The 27,028-nt window shown below is 28.8% G+C and overlaps 1 protein-coding gene across 1 annotated transcript; it reads left to right on the top strand.

Annotated features, from left to right (window-relative positions):
• The first annotated feature begins 10,470 nt into the window (after window positions 1–10,470).
• LOC100266045 (WAT1-related protein At5g07050) lies at window positions 10,471–12,768 on the top strand. The gene is made up of 7 exons (XM_002267335.5): window positions 10,471–10,792; window positions 10,889–10,951; window positions 11,074–11,190; window positions 11,320–11,566; window positions 11,681–11,842; window positions 11,937–12,088; window positions 12,329–12,768. Exons 1-7 carry the CDS (start codon window positions 10,590–10,592, stop codon window positions 12,594–12,596), a joined length of 1,212 nt encoding a protein of 403 aa, XP_002267371.1. The 5' UTR covers window positions 10,471–10,589; the 3' UTR covers window positions 12,597–12,768.
• Window positions 12,769–27,028: the final 14,260 nt, after the last annotated feature.

Genomic DNA, 27,028 nt, shown 5'->3' with positions numbered 1-27,028 from the left:
CAGTTTTTGAAAGTTGTTTTATGATGTTTTGTATAACAAAATTTGTTTAGAAACTTGAAATATTTTTAACTTATTTTTAATCATTATATATATTTGTATAATTATTTTTTAAAAAATAGTTCTAAAAAAACAAATAATTCTAAAAAAAATATGAAAACAACTAGAAAATGTTATATGAAACACCCTATTTCGAGAAAACAGAAACAATTTCTGGTTATCAAATATGTTTTTCAATTTTTTTTTTTTAGAAAATAGAAAGCGGTCCTAAAAAACAATTGTCGAACAAACCTTAATTTTTCATATTTAAGCTTTTAAAATAAAATTTTATTTTTGAAAATAATTGAAAATTGCTTTTAATAACCATTTTGAAAAAATGTTTTTTGAGGACCAAAGCTTGTACCTTTTTTAATTAACTCAATTTCTTAAGGTGTGGGTTGGATAGTGTTTTTTATTTTATTTAAAGATACACCCTTACCCATGACCCTATGGCCCTAATAATTGATAAAGTCCATGGTCAAGGTGCATTCATTCCTAGTCAAGTTGTTTACCTCACTCCTTTTTACCACACTCAAGACCAAATAATGCAAGAAGCAAGAGTGAGACATCTTTGGCTGTTTTGTGATGAAAAGTTGGTTTTACCACATCAGCCCTACACTAGCTCTCAGTTGGATGCCAACGTGGACTACCTACACATGGAATCCTTGTGGACGAAATTAAAAGAGGTCTCCTCCCCAAGGTTCCTTCATCTCACCCAAATATGAAGCCCTCTCATGATCCGTATTCAACCGTTAATCTTCTTCGCGTTGGAGGTAAAGATAGAAAAGGTAACAAGGAAGAGGTAGAATAAGCTCCAATATTGAAATTTTGAATGCGATCCCAAATTTTTGTGGAAGTTTTTGTTTGAAAATGTTGTGGTTTTCTTAATCCAAGTCTAAATTTTGATAAAATTTAGGAGTTTGGATAAAATTTAGGTTTTATTTATTTATTTATTTTAATTTCCCTTCAAATGCTCTAGTGGGGGTTTGCACATTTGCCTTTTTCTCTCGCTCTCTTTACAAAATGCAGAGTTAAAGGTTTTAACTTTTTTTCCCTTTTTTTTCTTTTAATTCTAGTTTGACCACGTTCCAAAGATGTATGTTTGGTATTTTTAAGATATGATTGGACTATGCACATCTTTTCAACAAACCGATTGATTATATTCTTCTAATGCATCCAATTTTCTATGATTAAGACTAACATCGATCAAACCATTGGTTCAAAAACCCTTGTAACATATATGTTGCCATAGTTTATTCTTTGTTTATAACTTCAATGGAAATAAAATAAGGTAATTAATGAATTAAAGACAAACTGATTCTTCATTTACTTGGCTATTTTCATGATAGAAGGATATGTAAATTTGTATAAATTCATCTCTAAATTAATACAAATTTAATATATTTTGGTAACATGTAAGGGTCAAATTTTAATTTTACTCATATTCAAATTCATTGTTTGACAACTTAGATTATGAAGTACACCAAAAATATACCTTTGTTTATTGATATGCCATCACATTGACCCACTCTATAGTTTACACTACCATCCATTTGCTTCATCAATCAACCCTTGGAGCTAGAAATAGATTTCACATTCTTTTCTCATATACAAAAATTACAACTTCTCCTTATTTTCCCAATTAATTAATAAAAGCTATCATTATTTTCAACCAAGTAAATAGTTGTTACATTTCAACTTTTTGATATGCATACAATTACATGTCACATATATTAACTATGTAGAGGATGTCACTAACCTAAAGTATTTTCATATGCCTTTGTGAGCTATGATGAGACCATAAATCACCAAACAAACAATGTATTACAAGGATTGTGACTTCATTTTCCAAATCAATTAAAAATTTTTAAATAAATTAAAAGAAAAAACTCTAAAATTATAGAAACATACCATTCTTCAAACTACCCCAAATTAATTTAATAGAAGGAAATTAAAAAATAAAAATGGAATCCTTTAACAACACATTCAATGGAAAAAGGCAAAAAACATAAAACCTGTAACACAACATTTGAAAGAAAAATAATAAAAACAAACCCTTAAATTTTAGTGATATTAAGGAATGATACCTATTTTTAAAAAAAATTAGCTCTGCATTAAGAAAATTATAATATTTCGGAGTAACGGCTTACATAAAGGAGAGAATCGAAACCAAAATCCCAATATTGAAATCTGTTGTCTTCGACAATAAGATTAATGGTTAAGAAAGAGAATTTAAGGTTCAATAGAGTGATTAAAGGAGGCGACACTTCGACAAATTTCTTAAGACTTTGCATTTGAATGGGATAAAGGAACCAGGGAAGGAGGCCTCTTTTAATTTTGTCCACAAGACTCCTTGTGTTGTTCATGTTGGTGTCCAATTGAGTTGCTAGTCTAGCATTGAGTAGCAACATGAGCTGATTTAGTTCTCCCGTTTCAGCTTTATAAGGACAAAATGAGAAACAAATGCAAGTTATGTTGATATGAACTCAACATAACTTGTCCCACGTATGTCCATAATTTTCAAAATTGGATCTCTTTACATAATTTTCCCAATTTAAAATCTAAATAATACTTTTATATGAATCTATTCTCATGCCTGAGATAATTTAAACTCTAGATGAAAAAATAAACCTTGTCCATGCATTTCTAGCTCCGCCAATGGTTCAAGTTATCTATTAGTTACTATCAATGACATCTTGAACTTAATTTCCAATAAGATAAATTTAGTTCAACTTTATGTGTCTTTGGATGCATATTTTCTTTTCATCCCAAGTTTTTTTTTTTTATTCTTTTTCTTTTTTGTCATTTTGCATGATCATGTAATAGATATCTTTGATGTTTGTGTTGTTTTAGCATATTTTATGATTTCCGTTGGGTGAAGGACACATTTGAGATAGAACTTCATGCCCACTTTTCACTTTCATGCTTACTTTGTTTTATTGTCCATGTTTGAAGTATTTTGAAGAGGTCTGCCCTTTTGCATTATTTGCTAGTTTGGAGATCATGTTTGTAGATCATGTTTGTGATCTTGCTTTCTTCCTTTTTAGAATGGACCTTTTCCATGTCTACATTACTTGCATTATTTTTAAGAACCACTTGTTTTGTCTCAGTGGCGTACACAAAATGCTAAATTAGGTATGCAAAGTGCCACCTACTTTTACTTTAATGATATTTTCTCCTTTATTTTTTCTATCTCTTCTTTGTTATCTTTCTTGTTAATTTAATTTGCACATTCTCATTCTATCTTTAATTTTATCAAATTGGAAAATGATATTTTTATGATTTAAATTTTTTCATCGATATTTTTATCATTTTTATCATTTGTTACCTTTTGTTTGAGTTATTTAATTAAAAGGGTTATTCAAAACCCAATTTTGAAAATTTAAATGTCTGTTTGATAACTATTTTTGAAAACAGTTGTGAAAAATAGTTTTTGAGAACAATTTATGATGTTTTGTAGAACAAAAGTCTATTTGAAAATCTAAAATGTTTTTAACCAATTTTTAATAGTTTTAAATATATTTTAAAAATAATTTTTATATCTAATGTTTTATTTTTAATCATTCTACATGTTTATATAATTATTTTTTAAAACAACTCTTAAAAAAAATAAAAACAGTAGAAAATAACTAAAAAGATGTTTTCTGAAAACATTATATTTTCTATTCATAAAAAAGTAAAATAGTTTTTTTTATTATCAAACGTATTTTTTTGATTTATTTTTTTGGAGAATAGAAAATTGTTCTAAAAAATAGTTGTCAAACATACTCCAACTCTTTCATTTTTTTTTTGGCTTCATTTTAACAAACATGCCCTAAGTTTTTTTTTTTTAATTATTATTATAAAAATAACGTTTTCTTGCTAGACTTATATAAATACTTGAAATAATAAAAAGTATTTATATAAAAAATGAGTTATTTTTTCATAAAAATAACACGAGAATGATTAGATTCATAGATTTGAAGATTATTTCATTTTTTTAACCAATTAACTTTTATAGTAATATATAGGTACCTAATAGAAGTTATAGACTCTAGATGGGAAGACCCAAGAAAATGATATTTCTTACAATCTTGTGTACACGCATCAACTACATACTAACTTTAAATATGAAAGCTTCACGGATATCAATAATGGGTGTGATATTGATTTCAACACACATTTTACTGATTTGATAATAGTTCAAAATAATTGTCCTTTAAGGATATGAGTGCTCCATAAGTCAGTAATTGATGCTTCCAACTTATGTGGATAGAAACCTAGATGAAGTTGCTTTTCGTATAAAACAATAATGATCGTGCCTGTTTATCTTTTATTTTTTCTTTTTGAAACTTTTCAAGACCACCAAATATTTTCACTTTTAATGCATTCATCAACACAATAGAACATGACACTTTTTATCCGGTTCTCCATCAAGCCAATAATGAATAATCTCAACTTATATGGATGTAAACCTAGGTGAAAAGTGTGTTTTGGTGGTGATTTTAGGAAATGTTTTTGATATTTAAAATTTTTTTTAAGTATTAGAAAAGTTAAAAATGCTTCATAAAATTATTATCAAAAGCATTTGAAGAATTCATTTGACAAAGATTTTAAGAAATATTTTTAAACTAAAAATATCTTCTTTTTTTTTAATTACGAGTCATTTTTGGTCGTGTGATTTAAAAACAGTTTTTTATTTTTAAAAATAGAAAATTGTTTTTAATTTTTTTAAACATTATTTGGTCGTTAATCTCTGCAAATAATTTTTAAAAACAAAGTAAAATAGAGAATAATTTTTAGAGAACAAGTAGAGGTTGTTTTTACCAGTTTTTAAAAACAAGTTTTAGAACATATGACCAAATGAGTCTTATAGGTGCTTGATAAATACTTTTAAAATTTTAAAAAATTATTTATAATATGGAAAAATCACTTGTTATGTTTTTTAGAGAAACATTTTAATAGGTGATTCTCTTAAAAAAAACTTTCACATAAAAATATTTTTACTAAAAATATTTTAAATAAAAATATTATCAAACACACTCGAAGATACTTGTCTTGAGAAATAAGTATACCTAATATTAAATAATTTATTTTTTTATATTATTCTAATTAATATTTTTAATCTTACACCCAACGAGAGTCATTGGCCTTCGTCCTAGTACTTTGGTTAAAGCTCTTTATTTTGAAAAAAAAAAAAAAATCATTATTTGATGTATGAAAAATTTGTTCCTCTAGAGTATAAATGTTGCATGACATTATAAGGGAAGCCGAATTCAAAGTTGTACCATTAACCTCCTGTTTTCCTTTTCCATGGGTCAAAAGGAAGGTTGTCACAGGGGTATTAAATCCACTACAATTGGTTTGTTGACTGTCTCTGCATAAAAGCTTACGTTGTGAGGCAGGCCTTTGAGCCAATTGACCCCACCATGTCTTCTGCTGCACTCCCACTCTATCATCTCTTTTTACCACACTCAGGTGGTCAAAGCCAATATACTTCACCTTTCAACTTTACTAAAATCTATGTTTCACTACTTATAATACTAGCAATAAGTGTATTTACCACATTAACTTCACATGTCATTGTCTTGAATAATAGCAATCATGCCTCTCAAATTATCAACCTTATTACTCTAACAAATGAGTTATGAAGTACAAAGTTTAGTTTTATAATAAAAACTTTGAAAATGCCCTTAATTAAAATAGCGTTTAATAATCTAAATACAACACTGTGATTTAAAAATAATTTTCTGTTTTTAAAAATAAAAAATTATTTAAATTTTTTTAATACTATTTAGTTGTTATTATTTGAAAATAATTTTTAAAAATAAAATGAAAAAAATAATTTTCAAAGAATAAATATGAGTTGCTTGCACTTGTTTTAAAAATTAAAGAAAAATATGAATTCGTTTTGTTATGTTTTTTGAAACTTATTTTTAAAAATAAAATAAGTTTTAGAAAATATGATTAAACTGCCTTAATTCTTTTTACTTATTAAAATATCTAAAATCAAATTCAAGCCTCGGTAGAATAGGTTTACTTGGGAATAATTTTTTATTTCTTTTTTTAATTAGAAGTTAAAGCTGAAGATAAAAGCATAATTTTTTAAAATGTAATATTGATATAATAAAAGTGTTATTAAGTATAAAAGAAATTATCATACGAAATAAAATAGTCTTATCAAAAAATAATATTTTTTCTTCTTTTCATATTAATCCTTTTTTCAAGTCACAAACTATTTTTTAAAAATGTTTATATTGAAGTTAAAAAAATTTATACTTCTGACCGGACAATTTTTAATACATATATACAAATTTTGTCACTTATAAAGAATGTGGGTCTTAACCTAATAATAAGTCTTTCAAAAGCCCATCCAAGCAAGACCTAAATTATACCAATAAGTCTTTTAATTTACATATTCACATATTAAAAATTATAATTTAGTACAAAAATTATTACTACTCTAGTTAGCTAGGAGTCTTATTAAATATCTTCCAATGTTTTTGCAGTCAACCGACACCCGATGTATTAATTAAGATAATAAGTAACGCTAGAAACGACTAGGATTTTTATGTTATATTTATGTAACGATTAGAAACAATAAAAAATTTAATTTTTTTTTTAAAAAAAAAATAGAAAAAGAAAAATGATGATGTGAGGGCAGACCTGCTCATGACTTTTGACCCCAGGCAATGCAAATTCCAACGTCATGTCCCAAATTAAGCTATAATGTGTGTTGAGTCTGCAAGCATACATATTTTTCTGCCATAATTTCTTGTTTCCATGAAACGAGGCCTACTCATACTCATAGTGACTGACATGATATTTTTCCACTTTCATCTCTCCCTCTTTATTTATTTATTTATTTAAATTTCCATAGGCTGATATATAATCTCCACACACACACATATATATATATATATATATATATATATTATTTTTCATATTTATCCACCAAAAAAGAAAAGAAAAGAAAATTCATCAATGGGACTGACTTGGTCCCCACCAAAATAAAGGTGTTTGTTTTGAAAAAAAAAATGATGTATATACACATATGTATAGCCTTTTTAGTGTCCTTTTGTATTAAGAAAATGTTTAATATATGAAATATAAAAAGTTAGGTTATGTTTAGTTTTAGAAAATTTGAGGGAAAATGTGAGAAAAAGACAATAAAAAAGAAAAGTAGGAGGAAAAAAAGTGAAAGCAAATTAGTAGAACTTGGTAATTCGAATTCTATTTGATTTGAACCGAAAAGGTTGCGGTGTAACATATGTGGTGAAGGTATAATTGTGAGATTTTTTGGGGTGTCAATGGTGGACTACGGTATTAGGCCCTACAATATGATTCTATTTTGTTAATTACTCTCATGCATATATATATATATATATATATATATATATATGGTTTTAGGGTGTAGCCGCTCGCAACTCTCCCCTCTTGTATCAATCTTTAGATATAGTAGATTTCTTTTCTCCTCTGTCCGTGGTTTTTCTCGTCTAGGGTTTTTCATGTAAATCTATGTATTTTAATTTTTTAATTACTTATTCTTATGTAACAAAAATAAAAGATAAATTTAAAATCAATTAATTATTTTAATTTTTTATTTTAAATTCATTTAATTTATTTAACTCTTTTATATAAAAATTAAATAATTTTAAAATATATAAGTTTCTTATTGTTTTTAATTATGTTCGACTCTATTTGGTATTCTCCATGGTAAAACCAATCATAAGAAAATCATTTTCCTTAAATTTTTTTTTATTTTCTTAATATTTTCTGATAACCAAATATAGTTTTAGGTAAAAAAATTGATTAAACAAATTAATCAATTTAAAAGTAATTTGATTCATCTCTTGCTCAACTCTCAATTGTTTGTAGGCCATTATGCTTATCATAATATTTGCTTAATACTTAAATAATATGAAATGATTTGATTCATGATTCCCTATCATGGTCATGAAAGGTTCTAAAAAAATCATGCATTTTGAAAAAAATAAAAGTATAATATAGAGAATTCTATTGCTTTTAGTTTTTTAGGATTTTAGAAAATGACCAAGATTAAAAAAATTTAAAGAATTCTCTAGGTGTTTGATTTATAAGAGTTTGGAGATCAGAAAGTGGACAGACTTAGGATAGAAAGAAAGTTCCTATTTGTAGAAATGTGACAATTTTTTTTATTTCTTATTGCTATTATTGTTGCTCTTTGGACTAATCTCATTTATGGAAAAGGAAAAGAAGCTAAAAAGCTAAATTAATTTTCTTTACCTTATTTGACATAAAACTAGAAAGAGGCTTGGGCTTAGTATAAGTACGAAATTAAAATAAGATTTTGACTATAATTTTAAAAGATGATTTTTTCATTGGTTTTTAAATGAGATGATTAAGGGTCTATTTGGTAACTATTTTAAAAAACAATTTTAAAAATTGGTTTTTGAGAACAATTTTCAAAATTGTTCAAAAACCTAAAATGTTTTTAATATTTTTAAAAATAATTTTTTGTGTACTGTTTTATTTTAAATATTTGTATAATTATTTTTTAAAATAGTCATCAGAAAATAAGTGAAACAACTAAAAGATATTATATGAAAACATCATGTTTTCTGTTCTTAAATAACAAAAAATAGAAAATAATATTTGATTGTCAAATGAATTTTTCAAGTTTTTTGTTCTAGAGAATAGAAAATTGTTTTAAAAAAAAATTGTCAAACAGATCCTAAAGCTTTATATCATAATCATTGTAATCATAAGTTCGAGTTACAAGACCTACATACAATAGGAAGGATAATTTAAGAGTAATAATGTTATTTGCGTCAAGCTTAGGTTGGTTTTCAGATGAGATGGTAAAGACCTTTGGATGATTTGTTCACCTTTTCTTCCTTAAAGCTTTAAGCACAATGTTCAATCATAACTTAAGTAACTTCATAGCACAACAATAATTATGATGATGATAAACATTTTTATTTAAGATATAGATCAAGAAGGGGAGCTGAATGGAGATGGCATGTAGACAATTAAAATTTCATTTGGTTAACACTAATACAAGCAAGATAGTTTTAGTACTTGTAATGCCATTCAAAATTTTATTGGATCAAAATCCCCTTACACCACCAATATTATCATAATTCTACTAGGAATTAATCTCATTTGTATGTTACTTCATGTGAGGTGGAAGTCCATCTTTTTATATACAATTAATATTTATCTTCATGCATGGTTTATATAAATTCTATGACAATACTTTTGTATTTTATCTTATATTGAGAACAAAAAAATTGATGAAAAATAAGGTTTTTGGGTTACCTTATGAAATGTTCAAGAATTCTAATTGGTTGTTTTACTAACCAATTTTTTTTTTTTGTCTCAAATCATGAATGAAACTATAGATACAAAAAATATTCGTTTCTCACAATACAAGAGCCCAAGAAATGTCCAAGAACCATATTATGGGTTACCTTATGAAATGCCCAAGATGTTTTTATCTAAGAAAACACCTTTATTTTCATAGAGAAAAATAATAAAAACTTCGAAAAATGACTTTTTTTAGAAAGAAAAATATGTGTCTTTTTGTATTCAAAGAGAGAAAAAAGAAAAAGTATTTCTCTCTGGTGTTTTTAAGGAAGAGACGAGACACTTATATGAGAGAGAGGCAAAAAGTTTTTTTATTTAATAATAGCAATTTCTAGGTAGTTTTAAAATTATGAGAAACTGTTTCCCTTATTTCTCCCACTTGGCACTCAAACCAATTTCAACAATAATAAATCCCTAATTGTCATCAAAATGGGAGTGAATATTATTAAATTAAAATCAAAATATACTCCTTACTCTTTTTAAGGTGTTTTTAGTGTGTAGGAATAAAAATAAAGTAAAAAGGAAAATCAAACATACGTAAGAAAGGAATCAAAATTCTATCATGAATTTTAGTTTCTCATTTAAATTTAAATCCAGACCCAATATTAAATAAAGGATGAAATGAAATTTTCATTGACATTCCTTATTCTAGCATTAATTCCAAACACAACCTAAGAATAATATTAAAATTTTAAATAATTTCTATTTACTTTTTGTAATATACTAATTAAATTTAAAACAAATATGTATATATCTATATATATATATATATATATATATATATATAAAGGATAATCCAAAGACAAAGCATAATTAGTACTCTTCATTCCACAATCCAACAATATTATTATTATTATTATTTATTGTATATGGTTGAATACCCTGAAGGTGATGGGGTAATTAAAAGCAATTTGGATTTGATGAGTGATCACTCACAAATTTGGTGACATAGCTGATGCCCTTACCACTATAATAATAAAGGAGTAAAATCCCCACTCCTTTCCACTCTGATTGCTGCCACTTGGAATCCACTAGCATCACCAGAACAATTCTCACCTTCCCACTCTCATTTTTTGCAACACCCAGTTCCCTCCTTTTTTCCTATAAATTGGATTCCTCTTCGCCTTCTTTTTCCTAGGCTCAAACCTCAGGTCCTCATCCACCCACATTAGTTTCTTCTTCCTCCTGCCCAGCCCACGCTTTCTTTCATTTTCTTTCCCAAGAAAATGGAATTGAAGAGATGCTGTGGCGGCTTTTTACACTCCAGCAAACCTTACTTGGCCATGATCTCCCTGCAGTTTGGATATGCAGGGATGAATATTATCACTAAGGTTTCTCTCAACCATGGGATGAGCCACTATGTTCTGGTGGTTTACAGGCATGCCTTTGCCACTGCCGTGATTGCGCCTTTTGCTATCTTCCTTGAGAGGTACATTACATGAACTGAAATCAGAAAAAATAGCTTTTCTTGGATCAGTTCCCTCGGAAATTTATTGATTCTTTCATGTTTTTTTTTATGTTCCAGGAAGGCGCAACCAAAGATAACATTCCGCGTTTTCATGCAAATATTTGTTTTGGCTCTTCTTGGGTTAGTCTCCTTTTTTTTTTTTCCTTTTCTTTTTCATGCATTATTGCAAATATGCAGACACATCAATCAAGCTCTTGTGTAGATATTCAATCTGATCAAAGCAAGTTTGTTTGGATTGATAGGCCTGTGATCGACCAGAACTTTTATTATGCTGGTTTGAAGCTGACTTCCCCGACCTTCTCATGCGCAATGAGCAATATGCTTCCGGCCATGACATTCGTCATGGCGGTCATATTCCGGTACGATTATCAATCTCAATATATAATCATCATCGTCATGATCGCTGTGATCATTTTATTTTTCGGGGTTTGGTGTATTGATCACATGGGCTAATTTTGTAACATGTTTGACATGATGGAATTGAAAAGAATGGAGAAAATAGACATGAAGAGAGTAAGGTGCCAAGCAAAGGTTGTTGGGACTATTGTGACAGTGGCTGGGGCAATGGTGATGACCTTGTACAAGGGACCCATCATGGAGATGGTGTGGACTAAGCACATGCATACTTCCAAATCGGTGGGTTCGGGCACCACTTCTACCGACAAAGACTGGTTCATGGGGTCAATCTTCGTCATCATTGCAACACTTGCCTGGGCTTCTTTGTTCGTTTTACAGGTAATTTAATTGGTTAACAAGTATGGGACCAGAAGATAAAAGAAGAAAAACAAGCTGTACATGTTTGATTTCCCATAGATTTAACTTTATTTGTTCTGTTTCATTGATCACCAGGCGCATGCATTGAAGACATACAAGCACCATCAGCTCTCTCTCACTACCCTTATTTGCTTTATTGGCACTCTACAAGCCATTGCTGTCACCTTTGTTATGGAACATAAAACCTCTGTTTGGACAATTGGCTGGGACATGAATCTCCTTGCAGCTGCCTATGCGGTATCTCTCTCTCTCTCTCTCTCTCTCTCTCTCTCTCTCTCTCTCTCTCTCTCTCTCGCTCTCTCTGAATATATGTTTATTTTTCCATGTGTAGGGTATTGTGACATCAAGTATTTCATACTATGTCCAAGGATTGGTGATAAAGTCAAGAGGCCCTGTGTTTGCTACTGCTTTTAGCCCTTTGATGATGATCATTGTAGCCATCATGGGCTCCTTCATCCTCGCAGAAAAGATATTCCTTGGAGGGTATAATTTTGGCTTCTCTTGTTTATCTCATTTTAGCTTCTCCTCCACTACAGAATCCTTATCTACAATGAAATTCCCCATTCCCAGTACTAGAATCTTTAATGAATTATGAACCACCCCTCCCACTAATAGGTTTAGGAATCTTCCAAGTATTTTCCCATTTTGTCCAATGATTTTTTGCTATTAATCGACCTCTGTACTGATCATATAAAGCTTTTTCGCTTGTCATCATGGTTGCAGTGTTCTTGGGGCCATCTTGATTGTTGCTGGCCTTTACTCAGTTCTATGGGGAAAGTACAAGGAGAACTTGGAGAAGAAGCAGGAGGAGGAGATACCCGAAGCCATAAAAGGCGCTCAGGGCAACGGCAATGGGCTGTCTATAATCGACGACATCCAAACAAATGATATTGAAATGCAGAAAGCAGAAGCTAAGAAGCTCTCTTCTGTCGCCATTAGCATGCCAATTCCAGAACCTCCTATGAAGGCAAACCAAGACCCAAAAGCCTAATCACAGTGGAAGCTTTTTTGTCTTTCCATCTTTTCTTTTCTTTTTTTCCTTTTTTCTTTTCTGAATTATGAAAGAGTTATGGGGCTTTGCTGTGCTATATGCATGTAAGTTAATATACTAAAAGGCTTTGACTGAGTGGCATTAAAATGAATCCCAGAATCTCTTTTCTCAATTGGGTTGGTGTCATTTCACTGAATTATTAGTTTTCCCATTTTACACGTGACTGAGTTGCTGACGTCTGATGCAGATTCCACTCAGAGTCCCAGTGGTTGACTTTTTTTGGTTTTTTGGCCACTTGGATCCCTTCTTGTTTATGTTGTGGAATCTCAATGCACCTATAGACTATACAGAGATTTGCATCCGATGCCACATTCCCTTGCCGAATTCTAGTAGCTAACCATGAGGAAAAGGAAAGAACAGACAACATAGCACGCCTTTGATTCCTACATAGATTTGGCAAATATTACATGGGTAACTTAGAGAACAAATAGAATTTAATCTGATGTCATTGATCATTTGTCAATAGTGAAACTACGGAAATACAATTTTTTTAAAATATATATTTTGATAAAAAATAATAATAATAATAATAATTTAGTTTTTTTAGTGGGATAAGTGGGCAATCCCATCAACAAAAAATTGTGGTTTTAGTGGGTGTAAAGATACGTTGATGTCATTCCAAGTGTTTTGAGTAACCCTTGTGCATTTGTTGGATTAGGCTTCAAAATGAGGAGATGGATCAAAGATATTCCCCTTGTGGGAGGAGTGGCTTTGGGAAAGATTTCCTTTTTCTTTTTCTGGTTTAGGTGATGAGTTTAGCCATGGGATCACAGCAGTGTGAGTTTTAATGATTCCAATGGCTTAATATGGAATAAACGCTCAATAAAAATGATGCCCATCCCTGTTATGTGCTATTCAGTCGGTGCCATGTATGTGTACAAATATTCCAAAAGTAGAAGTAACGGTTTCAATGTGTCTTACATAGATTTATAAGACAGATATCAGAGAGTCAGTATCTGATAATCAGGATAAGTAAATAACGTAGATGAAGGGCATGGTTAATCAACAAAAGTGGTGGTTATCTTCCTTTTGAGTTCATGGGAGTATGCATACAATCTATAATATATCACAAACCCAAGAAATTTTCATCTTAATGTAATTTCATAAGATATTGGAGCTCAATTGACTTATTTTAGTTGAGTGTTGAGTTAACTTCACAATTGGATTCTGATGAAGCCGATATTCCTCTGTGTTCCAATAGTCCTGGCTCGAGCTAATAGTCGTATGGTTTGTTGGCATAAAAGTTTGAATAGAGAAATAATTATTTAGGTGCATAAGATGTTTTAATAAAAGAGTAAGGTTGCATAGAAATTTATGATTAATTTTTTTTTTTATTGAGCTAATTATAGAAAAACCTTTATAAAATAGTACTCTTGAAACCAAGAGAAATTATCTTAGCAAAGTTATTAATTTATCAATAAATGAATAATTTATTAATTTATTGACAAATAGATATATATTTATTAATTTATAAAGAGTGTTATATTTCTATAGTATAGTATTTGTATATGTATGACTTATAAATCTAAATAGAATGAATATGGTAAAAAGTTAAAATATAGAAACCTAAGAGAATCTAAAAATAAGATATAGTTATTAATTGTAAAAAATAAAAAAAAAACTTCTAAAAGAATGAGATGTAATAATTTGAAGGTTTCAAATATGCGGTAATTTGAAGAAAGAGTGAATTGAGAAAATAGAAGTTATAAAAAGTTACTCAATGCTATATATATATATATATATATATATATATATATATATATACTTATACTTTATCAATTATTAATTTATATTTCCTTGGCACATTATAGCTAATTAATTAATTAGAACCTAGTGAATTAAATTAAGTGATTCACATTGGGCTAAAGTCACTTAAACCCATAGGAGAATCTACATAAACTCCATAGGTTTTAGGGTTAAACTCTTGCTTTCAAACTAGTAGTCTCCCAAATACCTATTCTCCTTATTTCTCTCCTCATAAGGTCTGTAGTCACTTTACACATATGTCAATGATCAAAGAAAGAGCCAATAGTTGAAAGATTGTGAGATTTTTAAGATCTTTGCATTCATTAGAGGAGGATCTTGGAACATCTAGATTAAAGATATGATTTTTATAGCACCTAGATCTAAGTTTTGTTACTTTCATTGCATTTTGATCTAGTAGCCTTAGAATATAGAGAGTATACCCTTAGGATAGAGAGTATACCCTTAGGATAGAACCCTTGAAAATATGACATGATATAATAAACTTTTGGATTTTATTATTCATTAATAAATTTCAAATTCACTTTTATCTATCCCCATTCCATACCTTATACTTTGTAATCATTCTTACCTGCATTTATTGTATTGTACATAACTTGTGTGCATTAAGAGTAACATGGAGAATCCAAGTCATGGGTCCTTTGTCACAGTCGTTTCATGAGTCTAAGCAACCCATCAAAGGCTATAGTAGTCATTAAATTCTAATTAAAGGGATGATTAGTCTTAGAAATCGGGATGAATTTCTCATGGTGAGTGTACTAGTGTGTATGGTTACACATTAGACATGACCTATGGTAAGTCATGACTTAAAGCTATTAAGTAGTTATGACTTTACCAAATTGCTTTATTGTATTATCTTTCAACCTTGAGAGACTATTAAGTTTGTGCTAAAATTAGTAATAGCTTTGACCTACAAGTGAGATCATAAGTTGATCATATATTCCCTATGGATTGGGTCATTATTGATGGAAACAAAAAATAATAGGTATTCTCAATAGAAGCAGTATAATATTTCATGGGATTGAGATAAAGTATTCTATTGGGTGTTCCTAAGGAGGTGTGTTCATGTAAACTATGGTCATAATGGTTCCTTAAGTGGAACTTGACATAAGCTATTGGATATCTAAGATATGTTAGTTGAACGCATAATAGAAGGATTTGTAACTCAAGGATAGTATAGGTAGTCTTAAAAAGTTTATAACTTTCACCTTATTAGAGTATGGATACCAGTTTATGGGGAGAGTGAATGCCATGGATAGCAAGTCACGAATTGGAGCACATACTACCCTATGTGTTGTTATTTACATAATGTATTATAGTGCAATTAATTTTTTGTAGTAAGATGTTGAATCAACTTCAAAATTGGATTTTGAGGGAGCCAATACTATTCTATGGGTCCTAGTGGTCCCCGCTCAAACTCATATACGTTGATGACATGGTTTATGAGGGTTGGATTGACTTTATGTTCACTTTTATGCATAATGACGTTTTGGTAATTACACAAGATTGCATAGGAGTTAGTGAACAAAGTCTCTGGATTGAGTTAATTGATTAATTAGATGGTTGTATTAGGTTAATTAATCAATTAAGACCCATTTTGAGTTAGATTAAATGATATAAGCCTTTGGTGGGCTCAAGTTACTTAAGTCCAATTACGGAACCCTATAAATTACCCCTTAAGGGTTAGGGTTTTCAGGAGAGTTGTCTTCCACCTCCAGAACAAGAGAGAGTCATAACCTCCACCCTCCATTCTTTCTCACTAATTGAGTGTTGAGATCAAGAAAGAGCCATAAGACAGAAGATCTTGTTTATATAAGAATTCTGAAGGATTCAATCTTCATCTACATTGAAAGGTAGATTAGGGAACGTTCAAATATAAGGTAATGTTTTCTAATGCACATTCAAATTCCTATTATTGTTTTAAAATGCATTTTTTCTACGGTGCATAGGATTTAGAAAATAGTAGGAAGATCTACATGTACCTAACCTAATCATATGATAAAGAATGGAGAGGTCCAAGTTTCCTTACAATTGGTATCATAGCCATAGGTTAGTAAAAGCATGTTAGAACCTTTATAAGATGTGTTAACCTTGGTTTTACAGGGTTTTTTTTTTCATCCCATAACCCCAGGGATGAATGTGTGTTTTACATTGTGATATTTTAATATGATGATCAAAATTATGATTATTGTTGTTGGGATTATTTTTATTATTTTCTAGTGAGGTTATAATCCCAATAAGAGGCATGGGATTTTTTTTTTTTTTGTGTAAAAATTCATTTTTTATTCATAAATTGATATGTAAACTCCAAATCTTTGGAGTATAGGTTTATTTATTTATTTTTATTTTATGTAAAAACCCAAGTTTTTATCTTTCTATGTAACCCTTGGAAAGCATGGAAGCAATCTGGGTCATCACGAGGTTGTCTTACACATTACCCTATCGGAAAAATGAGGTTTTTAGAGAAAACAACTATTGGAGATTAAAAAAACTTGCTTTTAGTTTTTGGAAAATTGTAGAAGCTTGAGGAATAGGATTAGTGCTCGAGCGCTTCGATCGATTAAGTAGTGTTTCCAATAGTGGTAAGCTATATCCAATGCCCGAAGCCTTTCACATGCGATAGAAGTTGTTTCTAGTGTTTATGGTGGCTCATTTGTTAGGTTTAAGGTTCCTAAGGGTGTTTTGGTCATTTATAAATTTCACTAACCCTAATTATGTTGCAGGTACAATTTGGCATTTTTGGATTTTGGAAATCCAATTATTTGGGTTACCAAATTAGCATCAAGATCCCTAAGCCCATGGGATTCACTTTTATTTTATTTCCTTTAGGATTATATTTTATTATATGGTATGTTAAAATTTTAGAAAATATCTAAAATATTTTTTCTAAAATTGGAAATTTTGGATATTCTTAAAAGAATAAATTTTTATGAGGATTTTCCTTCATGTATTTATTTAAGGAATTGGTTGTTGGTATACTGAATTTTAGATTTCTTTTGAAGCTTTCTTATTAGTATAGATTAAGTGGTTCTCCAAGCTCTCCTCTCCAGAGAGAAGAAGGACAACACCCAATGGTAGTCCTCTAGGGGCTCCCCCTTCCCCAAGAAAAGAAGGACTATGATTGGAAATGAAAATTCAAGGATAAGGAATTTGAGGATAATTCAAGTAATAAATAAAAGTTTTGGAAATTCTCATGATGAATAGTTCATTTTAAGAAGGTTACCAAAATTATCTTAAAGTCTCTCTTACAAAATATTAAGTAAGAGCGAACCATAGGTAAGCCTACAACCTCTAAGATTAAGTTCATCTTGATTTTGGCCTTATCACCATCCTAAAGATGGAGTAACTCAAGGAATAAAGGGATATGAACTATCCTTATAGATGATAATATACATATTTGTAGTGGGAGCGGTCATTCCTAAAGATGAAACTCTTCACTCAACAACATTGTTGTCAAGGATATAGAAGGCAAAACAAGACACAACTCATAAAATAGGGACCAAAACCATGAAAGTTCAATAGTAATATTGTCAAAACCATGAAAGTTCAATAGTAATATTGTTAAAGCTCAAAATTATAACTTTGTACCACTAAGGGATACAACATGCTATTTGGACAAAGACTAACAGACCAAGTTATCTTCAAGGACACAAAATCATTCAATATTGCATTAATCATTAGGATAAGTTGCCTAATCTATTAGGGTAAAGTTCTTAAAAGTATGAAATGATGTAAAAGAATAAATTTTCATTAGTAATGTTATATACTATGATTTTTGTCTCCACTTTTCTATCAATGATTACATTATTGAGCATTTAAGTTGTATCACTTGCATTGTACATAACTAGGGTATATTAGGAGTTGCACTGAAGTTCCAAGTCATGGGTTTCTCGCAAGATGATAAGTTATTCACAAGATGATAATGATCAAAAGGTGATGGATTTAGTCACTAAGTTAAATATCATAATGGTATCTAAACTATGGTATATTAGCTCAATTTTCAATCAATTACTTCACAAAATAAATCTACTTTCTTATGAAAAATAAATAAAACAATGTTTATAAGTTTTTTTGTCATCTCAACTAATTGAATTTAACCATGCAACAAGTGAAATATAGCTATGATTTGTATTAGAGGGAATCATGTACATACAAAGTCCACAACCAGTAGAGATAACTTCAAGTCAACACAATAATAAAAAAAAGGTAACATTTAGTTAATATATTAAATAGTCCTCTCACTACTTGAATGAACCATATTTAAGTTATATGTTAATTTTATTGTTAAAATGTCCATATATTAAGCTCAATATATGGGCATATATGTTCACACACACCATACACACATAAGTTTACATATGCATGTGCACATTTGTATAATGCAACAGGGCTTGAATGCTATGGTGCAAATCTTATTTATGAGTACTAGGTTTCCATTAGTCTTAGATACCTATTTTTATTGTTTGTAACAAAATGACCTATGCAATCCCATGATATTATGACATTCAATATTAGTTAGAATCATAAATGGAATATCCTTTCCTCATCAAAATTCCAACCCAATTGTGATACTAAAAATATTCAAAGATCATTTGTTAACCTTTATTCAAATCCAGATCATGCCTTTGATTAACAACTTTGAAATCTATGTCTTCAAATTTAGGTCATCAATTAGTCATTCTTTACTTACCATAAAATCATGAGACTATATAACCATAAAATTTGGTGGCTGGGAAAAACCTTAAAAAATGAAGTCACACCCCTACCCAATCTCTAAAGTCTAACCATCCATCCTATCATTCAAACCATGACCAATAAATAAATATTAATGTTAAAAAAAACCTCCATAAAAAAATTGAGGTTTGATTAAATGAATCATCAAAGTGTAGAAGATCATTAGAAGTTTGATTAAATTAATCATCAAAGTAGAAAAGATCATCTGAGGTTGTTGTAGGTCAAAGTTTTGAAAGGGAGATGATAATATTAGAGGTTTGAGAGCTCTTTTCAAGGACTCTTAAAGCAAGAGAAAGACATACCTTCCAATCCACTTTGATGATTCATTCAATCAAACCTCAGTATATGAAATCTAGCCATCTCTCATATCATTCCAAAGCCAAACCCCAATATTAATGTCAACAAAAAAGATCATTAAAGGTTTGATGGAATGAATCATCATAGTGGAGAATATCATCTAAGGTTGTTGTAGGTGAGGGTTTTGAAAGGATTGAAAGGAATTAGAACTACGAAGGGTTAAAGTTGAAAAAATAAGACTTCACATATTAACCTTATTTTTAAAGTGACTTTTTTATGAACTTGTTCTCAAAAACTATCTTGATCTAATAAATTAGTATCACATTAAATACGACATTAATTATTCCATGCATTACACCTTATCTATAACCAATTTTATGACTTATGTTGCCATTTTTTTAAAAATATTCTCACCATAATTGATAACAACATTCTAGCTTGTTTTTCTTGTAGTATAGAAGTTGTTATCAACAAAAGGCTTTGTTGGCCAAGCCACATGAAATCTCATGTACCAAATTCCATTTATCTTTGTTGTTGCAATATGTGATATTAAAGCTTTTACTGGGATAACATCACATATAAGAGTTATCGGGCACTAGCATAACATAAATTATAAGAGTTTGGTATTTAGCTAACTTAATTAGATCTAAAGAATATTTGAAACATTAAAATTAGGTTTAAATAAATTCAAAGACTAGATTCAAAGAAGTCTTCTTGTTTTAAGGTAAGCTTTCTCCACTCTTAAGTTTTCTCAAGAATGTCATGAAAACTTGGTATCCCCCCATTTATAGGGATTGAGAACAATATATTTAGATAATTTTCAACATTTTAAATTACTATTCCTTAATTAATACATGAGAAGATCTAAAAGACTGATTTGGATAATATCAAACATTTTGAAATATTGTTCTCTGATTAAAACTAATATTTAGAGATACATAATTGAACAATTTTCAACCATAAAGGATAACTTGTATTTTTCTTTTATAAGCTCATATGATAGTAAGTACTTACTAATTGCAATTTATATATATATATATATATATATATATATATATATATATATATATATATATATATATATATATATATATATATATTGATACATATGTCTTGTGTTATATGTTCTATGACATATAATATGTTTTTATTTGGTCACTAATAGATCATTCCATTTTGCTATTTTCTTCATGACGCACGCAACAATATATAAGTACTTAACTTTTTAATACTCTACAAACTGGTTAGGGCTTTTTGTGTTCCCTTGAATTTTTTTTTAAGCGTGTTCAAATCATAACCATTGCTACTATTTATTTTCTTGAATTATGGGGCAAGAATAGTTCACATGACTTTGATCAAATGTTGCTAACTATTAATACTTAACTATCATCAAATAGATATTTGTATCAAGTGAGTCATCACTTCAATTAATTTACATCAACTTATGTCAACTACGACTTAACCTTGATCTAATTAGATAGGAATGTTGCACTTCATAATAGATAGATATAAAACAAATTTAGATATTCTCCTTTTTGTGGTGGATAAAAAGAATTGATATAATTAATGGAAGACTTTGATCACTATCCTTTTATATAGTCGATAAAATAGGAATTCAAAAATCGAAGATTTTTGTGCTCCCTAAAAATGAAATGTTTTTGGAGGCTATTTTTTTTAGTCTCAAAGAATTTAATAACCATATATCCTCAAAACAAAACATGTTTAAGAAGAATTTGACAAAAAAAATAAAAAATAAAATAGAGTTTGTATTCAACAAATTTTCATATGAAAATTGGAATTAGTAAGTTTCTCTTAAATATTTGGAAGTTTATCATGAGAATGTTATGATAAATCAACAATTTCTCTTCGGTTTTTCAAGAAAGAAATAAAATAAAAAAAAGGTCAATATGGCAACTTCATCCATTCCTAATTATATATATATTTTTTAAATTTATTTAATGACTTAAGATAGCATCCCTATCAATATAAATATAGGTACTTAATTCCTTGAATATTAAGAATGAAGTCTCCTTTATAAAAAAGAAAAACAATTCAAAATTTTGAAGAAAAAAAAATGTCCACCTAAGATTACCCAAAATAATTTACTAAGTGGTGACTCTTGGAAAAGCCCGATGATTAAATATTGAATAGCTAATAAAAATTAAGTACTTCATAAACAATCATAAATAACAAATGCATTCTTTCTTTCAATTTTCTTTTTGTCATTCTAATTTACATTTTTTTTTTGTTATTGTGGAGAAAAAACCCTAAATTTTTAATTAGTTTATTAAACATTTTGTTAAATGTTTTTAAGACTTTGCTAAAATAAACTAATGAAATGATTGAATTTTTTTAATCAAACCGCAATTTTTATTTATAAAATTCTTTTTAAAAGCATTTTCTTATTCTATTTTTAAAAATTATTGAAATTAGTAAATAATTGTGTTTATAATTTTTTTTTAATAAAAATTTCAACTAAAATTTTCAAAACCTTTTAATACAATTATTCTTATTAATTTATTGAAATTAATAAAACATACATATAATTCTAATTTTGAAATGGTTTTTAATAAAATTTTGTTTTTTTTAATATTTTGTTTATTTGCAATTCACATCTAATTCACTAATAGGAAATATACATGTAGTTTATCTATATATTATTTTCTACCAATGTTTTACTATAATTACTAATTTCATAAATGATGTGTGTTCTTAATATGGTTTATCTTTCATAATTTTATTTAAATTTTTTTATATTTATCATTGTACAAAATTCAAAGAATAAAATTTTTATATATTAAGTATTTATTTTTACAATTATATTTATTATTTGTACACTTTATATTATTAAGTATTGTCATTATATATATATATATATATATATCTATAATTTTAGGGTGTTGATTCGATACCTATCAAACTTGCAATATCGATTATTGAAAATATATAGTGAAATCTATATAATTAGATAAAGATACAAATAAATAATATCAACCGGTATAAGCAAATGATTGATATCAAAATACAAAAGATGAGATCATGGTACAAAATGATTGAACACAAGTTGGATAAAAAGTGATAGAAATCAAATTATATATATGGCATATCGTAATTAGCCTCGATTCTGTTTAGGTGTCGACTCAATACTATATAACGGGTAATAGATTTTTTATCTTTTCTTTTCAAGTTTTACTCAAATTTTTCATACTACTATAATTATTTCTCTCACTTTCTTATTGAAATTTCAGTTAATATCAATATTTTTGTTAATCTAATTTTCATAAAATTGGTTCATTAATATTTTCATCATAATTGATATTTTAATCATTATGAAATTGACAATTTATATTAAGGATAATTTTCTTAACCTCCCTTCAGGTTTTGTTTAAATACACTTAGTTCTCACTAGTTTAAAATTTCATCACGTCTCCTTTATTCTTCTCATATGATCTCTAACTCAAAATAAGGGAGGTATTTGATAAATTTTAAATTAATGATGACTAATTATATTTAGCTAAAACTTTAAAGTATATTAATATAGTGTGAATCCAAGAATGGATTAAATGCAATTTCCTTACTCCTCACTAAGGGTGATGAGAATGAAAAGATACCCACCATAGAAAATTCCATATATACGATCGAATATTAAATCAAAGAATGAATTCCTTACACATATCATATCTTAGTTCCCAAAAGTTATGTAGTTTGGTGAGGAATTCCCTCTGAAAAACATAGAGCATGATTCATATGATATCATGGTTTCCAGCATACTTAAGTGGCCAAGTTGTCTTGTACTGTCAAGGAAGAATATATATATTTGTATACGTAGCTACACTCCTTTGTCTCTTTGAACCTCTTTGAGCTAGTTTTCACTTTGAACTAATTCACGACTGATTGACAAGCTTGTTGATTCTTGTGTGTAGGATCAACTTAATTTTCTGGGTTAGAGAAAATAATAGGAGAAAAATTAGGAAGAGAGGGAATAATTTTCCTTTTTCTTGAATGAATGCCTTTTACTTAAATTAAATAAGTTGGTAGCGTGGGAAATATGGGTTACTTTCAATGTTAGTGGAGAGACTCAGCTTGTAAGTACTTATCCCCAGAGAAAATATAATATAAAAGAGCATATCAACCTTGATACTTAGACCTTGATACACTTCGCTTTCTGTGTATCCAAACACCCCCACTGAGATGGAATATTCTCCTCCCTCTTGCTCCAGATGAGATTCGAGTATATGTACGAACCCTTTTTCATCATCTATATTCCCACACGTAATCTCCATTAAAATTGCACCCATCAAGGATTCTAGGCTGCATATACCTCAACTCAACTTGCCATTTCCCCCATCCTTGTGAACATGACACTACGAAAATCTGGTTAGTTTCCAACATGTTCATCCATCAGTGCAGTCCCTCATCATTTTATTATTATTATTATTATTATTATGACATTGATTGAAGAAAATAAATTAATGAAAGCTTTACTTCAATAGGGCCAAGTTGGAGACACCATGGCATATATAGTGCAGGTCATATTCATCATCAAATGGATAAATCATGATGTATGCATATTTAAATAATCAGATTTTTAAGATAATGAATACAGCATGTAAGCCACTTGAAGCAGCTAGCCTTAATCTGCATGGAAAATCACTATAGAAAATCAAGTGTGATTGATCGATTCCCCACATAAAGTTATACTTATTTTTTATGTATGTTGCTTGCTCCTACTAGCCATTGTTTTACTTGAAGGAGACATTCATTAATAAGATAAATTCTTATGGGCTTTGATTGCTTTGATTAATTAATGAAGCTATTGTATTATTTTCTATGCTTAGCTTTGTAATATTCGAAGAAGTTTCAGATAACGAAGATTACGGAATAATTAAAGACAATTGGAGGAAAATGTATGTGTTTAATTTATACTGTAGATAGGGATTAATGAGGGAATGAGAATAAGAACCACTTTGTTAATTTGCTCATACATTCTTCCACTACCATATTTAAATAAGTATAATGACATAATGAGACATTTAGTTAGGTGGGAGAATGACTTTATTACACCTGAAGTTTGTGTTCTTCCTACATTCTTTCCACTATAAATGATATTTTATCAGATTTGTTATAACGTTTGAAGATATGGAAAATAATGGACTCTCTCTCTCTCTCTCATGTATTATAAGAAATGAGGTCATTGGAAATCAATGAAACTTGAGAGAGTATCCAAGGCCTTTTGTACTTAGCAATTCTTTTTGAGTTATTCAATTAGTCTCTCTAATCACAACGCACTAAGTCCTTTTTATCTTTATTTTGTCAAAAATTATATCATACCATACAATATCTCTCTCTCTCTCATGTATAATAAGAAATGAGGTCATTGGAAATCAATGAAACTTGAGAGAGTATCCAAGGCCTTTTGTACTTAGCAAATCTTTTTGAGTTATTCAATTAGTCTCTCTAATCACAATGCACTAAGTCCTCTCTCTCTCTCTCTCTCCCTCTCTCTCATGTATTATAAGAAATGAGGTCATTGGAAATCAATGAAACTTGAGAGAGTATCCAAGGCCTTTTGTACTTAGTAATTCTTTTTGAGTTATTCAATTAGTCTCTCTAATCACAATGCACTAAGTCCTTTTTATTTTTATTTTGTCAAAACTTATATCATACCATACAATACTTTTAGGGGCAAAAAATTGGAAATTGTTTTTAAAACAGTTTTTGAATTGAAAGAACATGTTCGGTAATTTTTTTATTGCAAATATTTTTTTAAGGGCTTGTCTATTAAAAAAAAGAGATATTTTTTAGTATTTTTATAAAAAAAATATTTTTAAAAACAATCAAAGATATCTTTGTCTATCTAAAAATGGGAAAAATGGGATTTGACTCATTAATTCAAAAATATATAGAAAAAAGAACATCAACTTTTATAAAATAGTTTTATCTTCGTCTATTTAAAAATATTTTAAAATACATTCACTTTTTCACAAGACAGATGTTATTTTTTGAAATACAATTTTATTTGATAATATTAAATAAAAGTAAATAAAAATATTTAAAATACCTAGAATCTTCATAAAATATAAGTTGAATTTTTCATATTTGAATTTTCAAACAAAATTTTATTATAAAAATTAATTAAAAAAATTCAAAATGGTTCTAAAAACCATTTTTAAAAAGTAATATTTAAAAATTGTTTAAAAAATATTAACAAATAAATGCTTCATTTTCTCATTTAGGGTACTCCAAAAGAAACCTCTCTCATATATGTTATACTATTTAAAAGGGGCATGAGAGGTCATATAATAAAAAGAGATCCCCCATCTTCATATACACCAAAAGGGGTGCTTTCACACTGTATTATATGATTTTCCAAAGGGGATGAAGGGTTGTATAAAGTAATGAGAGAACCCTAATTTCATAGTACTCCAAAAAAAAAGCTACTATCTTACTCCTACTTTATCCATATAGCTAGTAGAATGGCATCCCCTAGGGGAGCCCGGTAGGAAACCTTTACCATCATTTTCCTTAATATCATTTTATATAAGAGAGAACCCTCAAGTTGAAGACTCCCAAGCACCTTTTGAAGTATTATATACATATTTTTTGGTTCTTCTCTTGAGTAGAGACTCTAATAATTGAAAAAATTCCATGTAGAGAGCAGATAAGAGTGGTTTGTTAATGGACTTGGTTGCTAATTGTGTTGGATTACCAATAACTTTTGCAACCCAAATAATATTTGAGGAAGGAAAGAAAAAGCAACCAATGGTGGATGGAGATAATGGGTGTGACCAGGCACACTACTTCCAACCCAAATTCTCTTGGATTGTATCATGTTTCTCTTTTGACAACATAAGCATGGAGGAGAAAATGAAATATCATGTATGATGATGATGCCCTCTAGATTTGGGGCTAAAACCATCAACCATATTTAACCTAATATTTGCTTTCTTATGTCACTCTAGTATATTCACTTTATGTTCATCATTATGTAAAAGAAAATTTTGAAATAGAAAACATACATAAACAAAAATAAAAAGGGCTTGTTGGAATTCAAGATGGTTTCATTTGTAATTGTTATATTTCATATCGGATGTGAGAGAGTTTTTACACTAAATAAGTATAAACTCCTCTTAATTTTGTAAACGTGTTTTTAAAGTCGTGAACATCATTTGAACTTAGAACGGATAATATTTACACAATCGGGAGCGAGTTATTATAATTGTGTTTCATAATCAAATTTGTTTAATAAATATACTATCCATTTAAATTATTGTTATAAAATCCATATTATAAGGCTTTACAAAAGGATTTTACATAGAATCGTCTACCTAAAAGTTATAAGGTAGATAATTATTTTTTTTATAATATTCTGAGTAGCAATTAAAAATATGAAAAATACTTTCAAAACATTACCTTATACATAAATGTGTGTGCTTTCATAAAGAATATAAGCCCAAAAAAAACTGTTTTTTATAAAATAAAATAAAATAAAAATGTTCCAAAAAATAATTGAGATTTGTTCTTAAAAAATATTCTTTGAGAACTTTCCCAAACAAACCCTAAGTTCTTCTACTCAG

The sequence above is a fragment of the Vitis vinifera genome, chromosome 13 (genome assembly GCF_030704535.1).
Source record: "Vitis vinifera cultivar Pinot Noir 40024 chromosome 13, ASM3070453v1".
In the NCBI taxonomy this organism is placed as follows: Eukaryota; Viridiplantae; Streptophyta; class Magnoliopsida; order Vitales; family Vitaceae; genus Vitis; species Vitis vinifera.
Note: the sequence above shows the minus strand (reverse complement) of the source record. Positions and strands in the feature narration are given on the sequence as shown.

Excerpts from the sequence above, each read along its gene's own strand:
- LOC100266045 (XM_002267335.5), top strand. The coding sequence starts at position 10,590 with ATGGAATTGAAGAGATGCTGTGGCGGCTTTTTACACTCCAGCAAACCT. Across the intron at positions 10,793-10,888 it reads TTTGCTATCTTCCTTGAGAG|GAAGGCGCAACCAAAGATAA; the intron begins GTACATTACATG and ends TTTATGTTCCAG. Across the intron at positions 12,089-12,328 it reads GAAAAGATATTCCTTGGAGG|TGTTCTTGGGGCCATCTTGA; the intron begins GTATAATTTTGG and ends TCATGGTTGCAG.